At 46.7% G+C, this 13,294-nt stretch overlaps 1 protein-coding gene across 1 annotated transcript in view; it reads right to left on the bottom strand.

The window, feature by feature from the left end:
* Window positions 1-13,294, bottom strand: part of DAGLA (diacylglycerol lipase, alpha) — a gene marked incomplete at its 5' end in the record, with an annotated part of 33,891 nt that overhangs the window by 11,784 nt on the left and 8,813 nt on the right. The window contains 7 exons of the mRNA XM_009893152.1: window positions 1,497-1,577; window positions 5,683-5,760; window positions 5,874-5,957; window positions 6,284-6,440; window positions 7,627-7,751; window positions 8,954-9,031; window positions 9,735-9,869. Coding sequence (XP_009891454.1) covers window positions 1,497-1,577; window positions 5,683-5,760; window positions 5,874-5,957; window positions 6,284-6,440; window positions 7,627-7,751; window positions 8,954-9,031; window positions 9,735-9,869 — 738 coding nt within the window. The remainder of the gene's footprint in view (window positions 1-1,496; window positions 1,578-5,682; window positions 5,761-5,873; window positions 5,958-6,283; window positions 6,441-7,626; window positions 7,752-8,953; window positions 9,032-9,734; window positions 9,870-13,294) is intronic.

The following is a 13,294-nucleotide window of genomic DNA, read 5'->3' as shown; positions in this document are numbered from 1 at the left end:
GCCAAGAAGGCCAACGGCATCCTGGCCCGCATCAGGAATAGTGTAGCCAGCAGGGATAGAGACATGATTGTCCCACTGTACTCGGCACCGGTGAGGCCGCACCTTGAGTACTGCATTCAGTTTTGGGTGCCACAGTATAAGAAGGACCTCGAGGTGCTGGAGAAGGTCCAGAGAAGGGAAAAGGAGCTGGTGAAGGGTCTTGAGAATAACTCGTACGAGGAGCGGCTGAGGGACTCGGGGTTGTTTAGTCTGAAGAAAAGAAAGCAATAAAGGTCTCCCCTCAGCCCTCTACAACTACCCGAAAGGAGGTTGTAGCGAGGTGGGTGTTGGTCTCTTCTCATCAGTTACAACCAATAGGACAAGAGGAAATGGCGACAAGTTGCACCAGGGGAGGTTTAGGTTAGACGTTAGGAAAAACTTCTCCAGTGAAAGGGTTATCAAAGACTGGAAGAGGCTGCCCGGGGAAGTGGTTGAATCGCCATACTTGGACGTGTTTAAAAGCCGTCTAGATATGGTGCTCAGGGACACGGTTTAGAAGTGGGCCCGGTAGAGTTAGATAACCGTTGTACTTGATGTTCTTAAAGGTCTTTTCCAGCCATAACAATTCTACGTTACTTGTCACGCACAGGAGACAACTGTGAGCTCCCAACGTCACCATATCCTTACCAGTCAGGTAGCAACTGAGCTCTAGAGGACATGAGGAAAAAAAGCCTCATGAGTAACAAACAGCTCACTTAACAAGACCAATTTTCACTTTCTGGGCAGAGAGGAATAAAGCACCGTATAAAGAAGTCCGATGCCTACGTATCTCTCCCTGTATCTACCCAACGTCACAAGGCAGACGCTTTAGTGTTGACCGGTACGACACTCAAGTTCCAGGGAACCATTGAGGCTTTTATCCCTCTTTTCTTTCTCCCTTGAGCTATTGCCGATTTCCCCACGGGCGCTGCTCAGGCCAAGGCACTCTTTGGGCATGAGAAGAGGACAGCTGTCTGACAGCAGGGAATCGGGCAGTTCAGAAGTTCCCTCCCCAACGGGGACATAGACCACGCTATGACTGACATCGAAACTAAGGTAAAGCTGCTTCCTAACACCTCTCTTGGGTTCTCCGATAGCTCTCTATCACAAGAAATGTGCACACACAGACAGTCAGTACGGCATCCCGTTGCCGTCTCCAAAGAGAATCTCCATAGAGATGGGATTTTAGTTCCTGTTGATTTGGTTTTAATGTTCCCTGTCCTGCATTGCCACCAAATGGGACTTCCTGCCTCGGCTCCGCCCGAGAAAGAAAAAGGCATCGGGAGCTCTGCAGTTATTGGTGGTTTCCAAATGAAAAAGCCTTAGGGGAATGAGTAACTAGGTGCCTGTCTGGCAATCCGGAGGGATAGGAACTGAAGGAAGATTTAGGCAATTAGTACAACAGATTCAGGGACAGTGTTTCAGGGAAATCTCATCTTCTCTATAGCCTGCAAGGCTAGAGGAAAACGAATACTCACTAAGTCTCGTCCAAAAGCTTGAGAAAGCACCATTTCTTGCTCCAATTTCTTCTTGATGTACTCAGCAGATAGCACCATGCCCTGAGGGAAACACGAGGACAGAACAGGATGTAAACCGCTGCATGTCAGCCCCGATCTAAACATCTAGAAGACGCTCCGCTACTCTGAATGCTGTATAAGCTCTCGAGCGCCATGCAGCATGTGTCAGGCTTGGGGAAGAATACTGACTCCACTCCACATTAAGGAATAGACTTCATTAGGCAGATGTCTTGGCTCACCGGTTACCAGAGCCATAAACTGTTTAGAGCTAATGACAGTTCTTAAATTAAGATAATACTCCAAGGCCCTATTCCTGAGCTCACGGTGCAAAGTCTAAGAAAAAACAAAAAACCCAACCAAGACAAAATAACCCACTTCTTAAACATAAGGTTGTGTATGTGGTAGTTCAGCAGACACCGGGACCTGCAGCAGAACACAGAAACAAACTTTGATTTTCTGCGCGTCAGTGCCATAACTGCAAAACTGTACTCTTCCATTTCAATCTGTGCGTAAACCCCTGAACTGGGAAAAAATGATACAATCACCAAGACACTACTGGAGGGGAAAAAGTGGCAGCGCTATCTGTGGAGGGAGAGTTACTGAGGACTGGAGAAGGCAGCAACTATTAAGGGGATTCTGCTGTCAAAGGACTTTAATCACTAATTATTAAAGGTTTTTATTCACTAGAAGCTGAGAACTGCTGGAAGATGGGAAACGAGCTGATAGTCTGGTTCTAAACGTTTATCCTCTCTGCTGACGGCTGCACGTGAAGAGGGTTTGTCCCTCCGCGTAGTAATTACAAATGCGGTTGATCTGTTCTGAACAAGCAATGAGAGTTTGGTCTGTTGCCTAAATTCCTGGCTACGCCTTTACTACAGTTTAATTCAACGATAAGCAATCCCGAACTATAAAGGCTGAAAAAACAGGGTGAACGTGGGTAAACAGAAATCAGCTACTTCTAATTTGGTGATTGCAGACCTCAAATAATTCACCATCGCCTGGGTTGGCCAAAAACCAGGCAAGATCATCTCCTCTGCTATTTCCCATTACACCCCTACCCGAAACCAGTTGAAGTACAAAGAGAACATTATTGAGCACCGTTTAATCTCGGGAGACATACAAGAATTCACGGCCCCCTCTCAAAAAGCAAAGAAATGTGGGATTTTCAAAAGCCCGAATATCAAAAACACCATCAAAACCAATCCGACTACTGAAGAGAAAGAGCAGAACACAGGTGATTCTGCTGAGCCTGTAAATGGGACATCTGTAGCGCTACCGTCATTATCAAAAAGCAGATGCCACGGTATTTCATGCCTGCCTTCAGCTCTCCCAGCAGCCAGCCAGCTTCTGCTGCATTCCGAAGAGTCTCCGTTTCCAACTCTAATGAGAAATGAACGGCAGACTACTTATATAAATTTCTAACATGAATTTCGGATTCTGTTTTTGAAAAGCGTGACCTAAATCCACGGCGATATTACTAATGGGCTGTTAGTCAGCCTTATAGCTACATTTTTGATAATTACAGTATATTCTAATATAGACAGCGATTTTAATATTATGGAATGAGATCTTTGTCGCTGCAAAGTTACATTTAGACTTTCCATTAAAGTGGACACTGTTTCCGAAGTTACAAAGGAATGAAACTATCTGGGCTTAGTTTTCAAAACCTCACAGGCAAATAACCAAACAGATTGGAGATCTAGGAAAAGTCAAGTGGAAATATTCTGTATTGCTTTGAAGTTTGGAGGCACAAAACTGCTCTGCGTCTGTGCGTGTAAAAACTCCCACAGGGGGTCCACTTGGGAGAAAAAAAGAGCTTAAAAGTTCTTGCTGTTACCGGCTGTTCTATCAAACCAGTGAGAGCTGTTATCGTGGCTGAGGTCTCCAGGCTTCCTTCTAGCAGCTACTTCTTGTCATCGCGGCTGTCTCAACACCACGGAACAAACCTCCTTAACATCATCATTTTAGTCCTTTTGTTCTGCACAGGTTCACCAGAATTAAGTACGGATTCACACCCTTGACTTACGGTTATTTTTAAATTAACTCTGCATAAAATCAGTGGCTTTTATTTCAAAAATAGTGAAGTTAGATTTTCCCCCCCCCCAGTTAATTTCCCCTAGGGATTGTCACAATCTTTTTTTTTTCTGGCATGCTAACCCATAAACCTTAGTTACAGCTATGGGGTTTTTTTTTGATCCAAAATAGCTCAGAGACCTAATATATTTTTTAACTGTGGCATTTTGCAGCAACCCAAGCAATCAAACACTTTCAGCGGCGGTACGGGTGGAGTGATAAGAAGGCTCATGTAAACATCAAGAGTTTTAATTTGTAGGACGTCTGATCGCCACCGCGTGAAGGCACAGCCACAGGCGGGCTCCGCAGGTGGAGATAACAGGCCACGCCACCCTGCTGGGTGCGCGGGACAGAATCAGCAAGAAAAATAACAGAAATCAAACAACTTACAGGAAGCTCCCCAACAGCCAAGCGCTTTTCTCCAAATTAAATGTAAGCGTTAGCAAGACACTTCGTTTATTTTTGTATTAAAGTTGACTTCTGGACATTAAAAATGCATTAAGACAGACATTTTTAAATTCTATTATCTCCATTAGTTTCCCCTCGGGAATCAACAGTACATTGTCTGAAGATTAACATTGATAATAATTTAAGATAAAGCTATATTTCTGTACTAGCAACAATCAAAAAAAAAGAAGTAACACAAAGGCCAAATAAAAACTCAATATAAAACAAAGGGAATGATCTGATAATGTTTCATATAAGTCACTGGCATATGAATATTTTCCACATAAAGATCAAAAGAGAAGCCAACTTCTGCGAGGATCTATTACAAGCTTTTCTGCACATTAAAAATGGAACAAATTCCCCTTGAGTCCCTTTTGTTTCCTTTTACCTTTCTTTGTGTGAACTGTTGATCACGCCAATTGCGCAAAGTCCTTTTGAGCTAAATGAATTAGTACAAACCCAATCCTTGACAGTAGACATAACACTTCTGAAGCGTTAAACAAACAGTAAAGATTCACATCACTGAATATCAGTTATGTGACAAAACAGTTCCTCCTTCACCTATGCTTCCATAACATGTCCTATGTAATTGCCAGGTTGATTAATTTGCTCATTTGGAGGGAAACAAAGGATTAAGCCATTAGCCAAAGAGCAGGTGGACAACATCGTTTTGAAAAAGACCCACTCGGGGAGGCTTGGAGACCACAGAGCAGCCCAACACCACTTTCTTAAGTAACCACTTCTTTATCCGACCCGTATCCAGCTAAGATAACTGCATACTCAAACGCTATCAGCTCCTGACGCTCTACTTCCTAAATCAGAGCATCAAAGCACAGAGAAGGGGGTGGGCCTTCAGGCAGGACATCAGGAATGAAGCGGGAGCTTCCAGTTCACGGCTCCCAAAGAGTTACGAGCTCAATGTCCCACCTTGAGGGGACGCCGAGCAGCAGCATCTCGTCTCCCCGAGCAGCAGCGTTTCCACCAGCCGCTGCCTTCCTTCCAACACGCGCAACCTCCAGTTTGTGTTTTTCTTTCCCAATCTGGCACTGCGTCTTGAGAGGCTGCCAAAATTCCCGATAATCTTAAAACTCAGCGTGTGTGTCATTACTTCGCCGGACTGGGGCAAAGGTCAGCTCTACAGTAAATTGATTTAGCCAGCCCAGTGCTGATCGCTAACACAGACACAGAGCATCAAGTCTAATTACCCAGATGCAATCCTGCCAGTAGCTTTTTACGAGGTTCAGCGCCCATCCCGTTGCACCAGAATTTTAAACGCATTCTCAGGGTTTGATTGCAAAGCCTGAAAAGGTCATTGGATGAAAAAGTAATTTGAACAACTCTCATAATTTTGTTCTAGGTCTCCGCAGATGCCCTCTACAGTTTCGGTTTTGCTAATTGGATAGGGTTTTTTTTAATTACAGACATAGTGATTTTAACTGTTACAACTAAGGATTTTATTTTAACATCTCAAACCCATCTCACTGCAATTACAGAGCGCCCTTCTTAAAAGCATCTCAAGCAATTAAGACCACTTTTGGGGGCCCTATAATTAAAAAGTCAAAAGAGAAAGAAAAGTGAGCGTTATTTTTTTTTTTGGTTTGGGTTTGTTTTCTATTCTTTTACACACCTTGTGTCCCAGCCATGTTCCATGGTGACCCTCAACTGGAAGGCGCTCCGCATCCCCAGTTAGGTCGGTCAGAGCATCCTGGAAGAAAAGGAGTCACCACATTTCAGGTAAGTCAAACACCAAGTGCGAGTCCGGAAGGTCCCAGACCCTCCTGAAAGCGTGCCAGGGTAGCCAAGGGGATCTGCACTTACTTTTGGAGACAGAGTTCCTCGGATACTAATGACCACCTTCTTCTTCTCATGGTCCACAGCCACATAGAAAGGCGTTTCATAAACCTGGAAAAGATCCACTACTGTAACAATCGGGTGAGACATTCCTGTTCACTTATTCTCCTGCTCAGGGAAAAGGAGGCAGAGCAGCGGGACAGGTTATGCCTTATGGGTAAGCGCTCCTCTGAATGATCTGATTTTTGGCAGTAGCAAATATTTCTGTCCAAGCGGCAGAATTTCTTGATGGGAGAGGTAAGATAGGAAGGCTCTAGGGTCAGAAAAAGGCTTAAGTTTCCTTCTTTGTACCACTACACCTGGAAGCACGTCAAGCCCATGAGGAAGGACCTTAGGAGCATGCCCCGAATATGAAGGGGGTTGCAGATTCTCCTTACTGCATCGTGGCAAGATGTGTAAACAATGTCCACTGAGGTCATGTTCTCATCCAAGAAGTGGCGCCGGATGGCGATGGCATTGCAGCCACAGCAATTATCCTCTTCAATGGTGACGCTGGGTGCATAGCGGGGACGGGAAGGACAGAGACAGCAACATCTGCAGAAGAAGAAAATAGCTTTGAGGGAAAAAGGAACGTGGGAGAGACTGGCTTTAGAGAGAAGGGAAAGACAGACCCTGCATGCCACACCGGCCTCCTCTCAGAAGCAGTGATTTCCTTCCCTTGTAGGAGCTCTCGCACAGAACAGCTCAAAACTCCTATTTCAGCATCAAAAAGGGGCACTGGGACCAGGTGTAGTTTTTCTTCTGAGCACCAGAGAGAGCTACAGTGCAACCAGTCCCCAAAGAATCGACGCTCAGTGGGGCTGGGATCTCTCTTCGAGGGATACTATGCTTCATAGCACAGTCCTACACTGCTTCAACACACAAAGCATTTACTGAGAGCTAGATCTATTTATAACCCCCCCCCAAAAAAAGAAAATAGGTCCAGAATCATTCCAGAACAAAAGCAGAAGCACAGATTTATTTGTGAAGTGTCTCATAAGGGAAAGAAGGAAAAAAAAATAATAAAAGTACTCAAAAAAAATATATTCCTCCTAATAAGTTCAGCACAGAAGTTGCTTGTTTAAGTGCAAAAAGCTCAACCCCAAAGAGAGTCTGGTGACAGCATTATAGCAGCTGAAAGCAAACATTAAAACAGTGGAATCCTGAACTGAACTACAGCACTGCCAGCATGAGGTGAGCACTATGCAGCACGGCAGAAAAACAATTAGTCAGAGAGAACACAGCACAAACTCTGGCCGAGTCTTGCCAATGCTTTTATAAAGACCCAAATGTCAGCTCCCTGCGTATCTGGGTTTGCTGATAAATCTGATTTCTGAGCTCCAAGACAGCTATTCTGACTCCGTGTGAAAGCAGGCTTGTGCCAGACGAGTTCTTTCTGCTGGCTGTTCAAACTGCACAGCACTGGCATGATCCTTAGCGCAGCAGAGAGGACAGAGCATAGGACAGTCTGGCTTATTTAACAAGATAAGCAGATAAGCAACTGTAAAGAGACTGAGGAGAAAGACACTGGAGTATGAAGGCACCGAGTTACCGAGAGATGGAAAGAAAGAGCATGAGAAGGGAGAAGAGGGGGGAAAAAGCAACAGAGAAAAGGAGGAAGAAAAGGAGGGATGATGAAGAGAGAAAACCTGATGAAAGAAAGGAGAATTCTAAGTCTGGGAGAAACAGAGGGGGAAAGGGAAGAAGAGAAGGCAGAGTGCTAGACAGGACGGCCACTCACGAGCAGGATCTGGCCAGGCGACAGAGTCCGCATGTGGGCTTCCTCATCAGGTATATGGGCCAGCCATAGGCAGCCAGGGCAAACAGCATGTAGTAACACACCTCTTTGTACCGCTGCATCTCTTGCTGAAAGAGACAAGAGACTCACTAAAGACCTTATTCTCTTTTAGATACTGAGTTCTTCTACCGTTTCCCTTATCCATCATAGTTAGACACGCGCACCCTTCTTTCCGAGCAGCAGCCTTCTCTCTCAGCACCACCAGAAGGGCACTGTCAGCGTTTCCAGGTGACTGCAGGAGAGCAAGCTGGTTATGCTGGGCAAGATCCTCCCCCTCCCAAGAGCAGCTCAGTAAAGCTATGCCTATTTTCCTCAGCGGAGGGGCCTCGGTAGCTGTTTAACAAAAACTACAAGTTAGTTCTAGAGAAATTCTCCTCTGCGTATCAAACACCCTGCTGCAAAAAAAGGTTTTGCCCCACCTGACACAAACTGGTTTATCTTCCCCAAAGTCCCCAAGATGAGCTCCCTAAATATACTGCTTCCACATAGTCACAGGCCACAAGGTGCCCAGAGAGGACTGTAAAGCCAGTCTGGGACCACACGCCTTCTATAAACTCTGCTGACATCTCTCCCCACACGTACCTATGCAGAAGGAGAGACAGGCTGAGCGCGAGCAGGATGCGAGTGTTAAACACAACGCAGTACAGCGCAGCCGCAAGCAGGTTAATCGCAGATCCACTTGGTCAGAGATGCTGCGATTGGGTCAGTCGTGACTCTCTTACAGCAGTATCATCTAATCAAGCCGGGGGTGAATACAGTTTGCCCAAAGGGCTGCAACAGCAGCACGCCAGAAGAAAAGCTTAATTCCTACAGAACAGGCTGCAGCCTTTTCCATCCTGAGAACCGCTGACAATCAGCCCCAGGGAGGAAGGCTCCATCTCACTCCAGGCAGCTCCTTGCCCTTATTCAGATAGAGCCCTGCCCAGGCTCCACGAGCTCTGCTTGGTGGTACTTCCATACGGAGCTCTGGATGAAGCGCTCAACTCGGACCTCTGGCTTTGGAGAAACCTCACAGTGCCTTCCCCCGTCTGAGTGGAGACACCACCACTTCCCACAAAGCGGAGAACAGAGACAGATAATGCTTTAATAGTCATCTGGAGACAAAAAGCCTCCAGAGAGCAAGTGTTACTATATTCTGTTGTACTAATCTTTAATTTCTTTGATTATTCCAGAGAGGGACAGAAAGGAATAAGAGATGCCACTGAGAAAAAGAAAACAGGCTACGTGGGGAAGCACGATGAGTTTGCAGGATCACAGTCCATCGACTTACCGCATTTTTCAGATCCAGATACTTTGTGTTCCTGGTCACCGGCATCCCAGACAGGAAAGCTAAAATGTCGTTGTTTGCCTGTAAATCACAAACGTACATAAAAATTCTTCTGTGTGACACCAAGACAGAAGCTACACCTGAGAAACAAAAAGCACTACATAACCCAGGACAAGATACTTTCAAGTATCCCAACCAGTCTCTTCAACTGGTTCCAGTTCTGCTGTTATTTCTGCCTGATCTGATCACTGCTGTCTCAACCCCACCTCTGGGAGGGGGAAAAAAAAAGACAAAACCCGAAACCCAAACAATTTTCTACTGGGTTGACAATCCGCAAACCTCAGTGCCAGTAATGGTTTGGGAATTTCGGAATTTTTCCCTAAAGTTCCTCCTGCAGCTTCACCCAGATGCTGGAGCCTTCTCCACATCACCATATAGGAGGAGCGATCTTCCCTGTTCACTTTCAAGTACCAACCACCTCCTTCAAGGCAGTTGCCCATTTGGGGTCAAGAGCTAAATCGGTCCGCATCACCCGCCTAGAAAAGACGACAGGTTTCACGAGCTTGACTCCGTGTCAGTTGGGCCCTTTGGGAGTCTCAGAAAAAGCTGCTAAAGAAGTCAGTGTTTTTATTTTACGGCTCGGTGACTGGCAGTAGCCCATCGCACAGCAGAAACAAGGTGGGCAGAGTCACACGGTTCTCGCGCAATGAGTCACAAGAGCAGCAGGTAAGTCAGAGGCCAAGCGAGATGCCCGCCGCCTCCGCGAACGGCCCCCTCCACCCACCTCATCCAGCACAGCGTTGCGCTTCGCCCGCTGCCGTTGGCGCAGAAGAACCAGGCCCGCAATGATGTCAGATGGGACGATGTCAAGGTCTCGGAAAAACTCAGCAAAAAGGTAGGCGATTTCAGAGTAGGCGTCCTGCAAAATCCAGGGAGAGAAGAGTTTAGGAGGAGGAGTTTGGGTGTGGGGAGCCTCAAAACAAGACACAGAATGAGAACCGACGCGGCAACAATGGCCTCATTTCTGTAGCGCTCTCTCCAAAACAGCCGCGAGATTCCTTCGGGGAACACCATATCTGGTCTAATCATATTAATCTCTTATATGTTTTACACAGTCACACTCGGAGACCTCAGCTGAGAGTGAATTTGTAAGATGCTGGGTGCTCATGTGTGGGCAAGCAGACCACCTCAACATCAAAACAGACAAGGCAGACGCGAAGGGAGAGAAAGGAAACGTTTTCATCTCTACATTGTAAATAAAACAGAGGAAGGAAGATGAGAACCAAGCAAATCCCAATCCAGTGCCATCTCAGTGTCATCCTTTCTCCTCAATAGCAATTTCATTTTAAAAAAGGCTATTCAGGACAAAAACAAGCACTGATTTTGTCCTATTTAACAGCCTCTTCAATGCTCTAACTGTCCCGGGATCATTTTGCCCATACTTAACCCAGACCTCACCATCCCAGGCACATCACAGAGGAAGTGACAGCTTTTGAATCCTGCCGCTGAACAGTCTCTGCAGCTGCTCACTGGCCACCAGCACGCTCTTTGCTACGTGATTTCAAAGATTTAATCGCAACGAGCACATGTTACACACGGCAGCTCTTGGTACTGAAGGAGCTGACCACGTTACCAGGTTTTTCCAGGTTTATCTTGGACCACACCCAAGCAAAAGGGCCTGAAAAGGAAAACCTGGAAGAAGATCTGAGTCGTTAAATGTAGAGTTCCCAGAAGAGAAGGTGACCAAGCCCAAAAAAGGAAGACACCGCAGGAAGGACAGAAGTGGAAGTGACCTGAGAGGGTCAAGCAAAGGCTCTGAAGCAGAGTGACAAAGATATTTTGAGGAGAATTGTTATTTTCCCTTTTGCTCTGTACTACAAAAAGAAAAAAAAAAAACCCCGCAAGATCTTAAGCGAGACTGGTGTGGGAGGTTGGAGATGGGCTGGACTGTGAGACAGCACTGAGCTGGCCATCGGTCAGACCAGCAAGACAAGGGTGCCCAGTGACAGGAGAAGAGGGAACGGGCACAAACGTGACCATAGGGAGTTCCATCCCCACCTGAGGAGGGCCTTCTCTGCTGTGAGGGCGGCAGAGCAGTGGCACAGGCTGCCCAGAGAGGTGGGGGAGTCTCCCTCTCTGGGGCCATCCCAAACATGCCCGGACGCCGTCCTGTGCCACTGCTGGAGGTGCCCCTGCTCTGGCAGGGGGTGGCACTGGGGGAGCTCCAGAGGGCCCTTCCAGCCCTCACCAGTCTGTGACCCAGAGGTTGGATCAGCACAAAGCGGGACTGACCAAGCACTGTAGTACAGCAGTGGACAGTTATTTTGACTCCTGCCATCAATAACCTTCCTACCAAGTTTTGCCGCAGCTTATCCTGAACTTTTAGCCTGTGTTTTCCTTGAACCCTCTACTCAGCACCCAAAGCTACACAACTGCAGTCTTCTCTGTAGAAAGCCCAAGCCGTGCGCTTGAAGAAAGGCTGGTCTTGAGGGCAGGATCTCTCCATCTCTCTTCAGAAAGAAAGTAAATCCCTTCTCTCCCAAGCAGCCCGGCAAGAAATGACCTACATTCTTTTATCTCTGACAAACTCCTGGAGTGCAAGATTACTTTCTATCATTTTTCACTTGCCTACAAAAGCAAGTTAAATCACCATTAAGAACAGGGCTTCAGGTGCCAACTGTGCAGGTCTCCATGCCAGCTGTGCCTTTGAAGAGCAAATGGACTGGCATTAACCTCTCCAACATTACAACCGCAGTATCCTTGAAGTACTGACCTCATAAATCTTCGCGCAGTTCCTATAAGCAGACAAGAAATGCAAACAGCCTCGAAGGAAAACGTGACGAACACCCATTAACCCAAAGTGACAGCAACACCACTTAACAATCTGACCAAAGTAAAAGGCCATAAGGAAGTTCAACGCGTACATTGTTGTTCCAAAGGAAGAGTTTTTGCTGGAGCACCTGATACTATATTGTAGGACTGACCGTAGTGTTCTGCTACAAACCCTGCAGGCTCTGCAGAGACTTCACACTTTCGACTTCACCCCAGACCCATAAGAACAGATTCTTGCCCCGATGCCATGTCCACTCTGCAGAAGTATTTTCCAGCCCGGAGGATGACGATCCTCTGCTAGAACATTTTTTTTTTTTTTTTTCCACGAAGACCGGGACAGAGAGCAATGGATTCATTGCTGATCCATTACACACGCATTCATTCCACACGCTGTCATGCCAGGACACACAAAGTCAGAGCTTGTTTCTGCAAAGAAAAGAGCCTGGAAATTGCTCAGGCTGAATGTAAAAATGGAAATTCAATAGCACAAGGAATTTGGAGATTCTGGTATCTGCTTTCATCCTGAACTAAAGAAGAAAAAAAAAAATAAAACAGAGTCACTGCAGAATGAAAAGTTTGTTAAAAAAAAAGCTTGACATGAAGTGAAATGTTTTGCATTCCTGAATAAAATAGAGTTGTTCAGAAACCAGGTCATTCGGATGCCCGTCAGGGCTCCTGAGCCAGGCTGGAGCGCCCGTACTGCGCCCTCAGGACAGGCGTCTCCGGATACCTGGGCAAGGGGACCCGGGGGTGCCGGCAGGGGGGAGGGAAGCTGATGCTCCCAGAAAGGTCTCTGCTGCAGTCGCACAGGCAAGCGGAGGAGCAGAGCATCACCCCCAAGGAAATGCTGCTGTTCGAGCTGCCAGGACACAAAGCTCATCTCCTTTCAGTTTTCCAGATGGATTTTCCTGAGCGGCCCTGGCAGATGATCTGTGAGAGCTGGCGGTCCCGGGCTCTGACTTCTCAGCGGGACAGCAGGTTGGGGCTGGGACGTTCCCTGGGAACGTGGTGGCATTTCATCCAGTACTGCAGGGAGCGTGCCACTGGGAGGATGAGCATGCCAGTACGCGCCGCTGGGTTTCTGCAAAAGGGCTATGACAATACCTGCAGCCGTGCACACTCTGGAAACTGCATCCTGTGGATAACTACACAGCACTGACCAACAAACCCTTTTAATCTAATTCATACTGGCTGCCATCTGCGAGGAACAAATGTTCAGGTAGCCTTCACCTGACTCTCCATTATTCTTCCACAGCTCTTCATCTTGTTACACCTTTCCCTTTTGAGGTTAAAATCCCAGTCTCATTTCTCTTCCTATACAAGTTCATATCCTCTCCAATATGCTCCTTTTTCTGCTGCATCTTTGAGGAGACCAACCACCAGGCTATATTTAGTGAGGACATGACTGATGTGGTCGGTCCCTTGGTGTTTTCCCTGTCACTTTCTATGCCCTTCTACCGAAGCTAAAACGTTATTCTGATTTTTTGGCCACTGATGTCTTTGCTGAAGTGT

The sequence above is a fragment of the Charadrius vociferus genome, unplaced genomic scaffold (assembly GCF_000708025.1).
Source record: "Charadrius vociferus isolate BGI_N301 unplaced genomic scaffold, ASM70802v2 scaffold919, whole genome shotgun sequence".
In the NCBI taxonomy this organism is placed as follows: Eukaryota; Metazoa; Chordata; class Aves; order Charadriiformes; family Charadriidae; genus Charadrius; species Charadrius vociferus.
The sequence above is the reverse complement of the archived record's forward strand: the minus strand, read 5'-3'. Positions and strand labels throughout refer to the sequence as shown.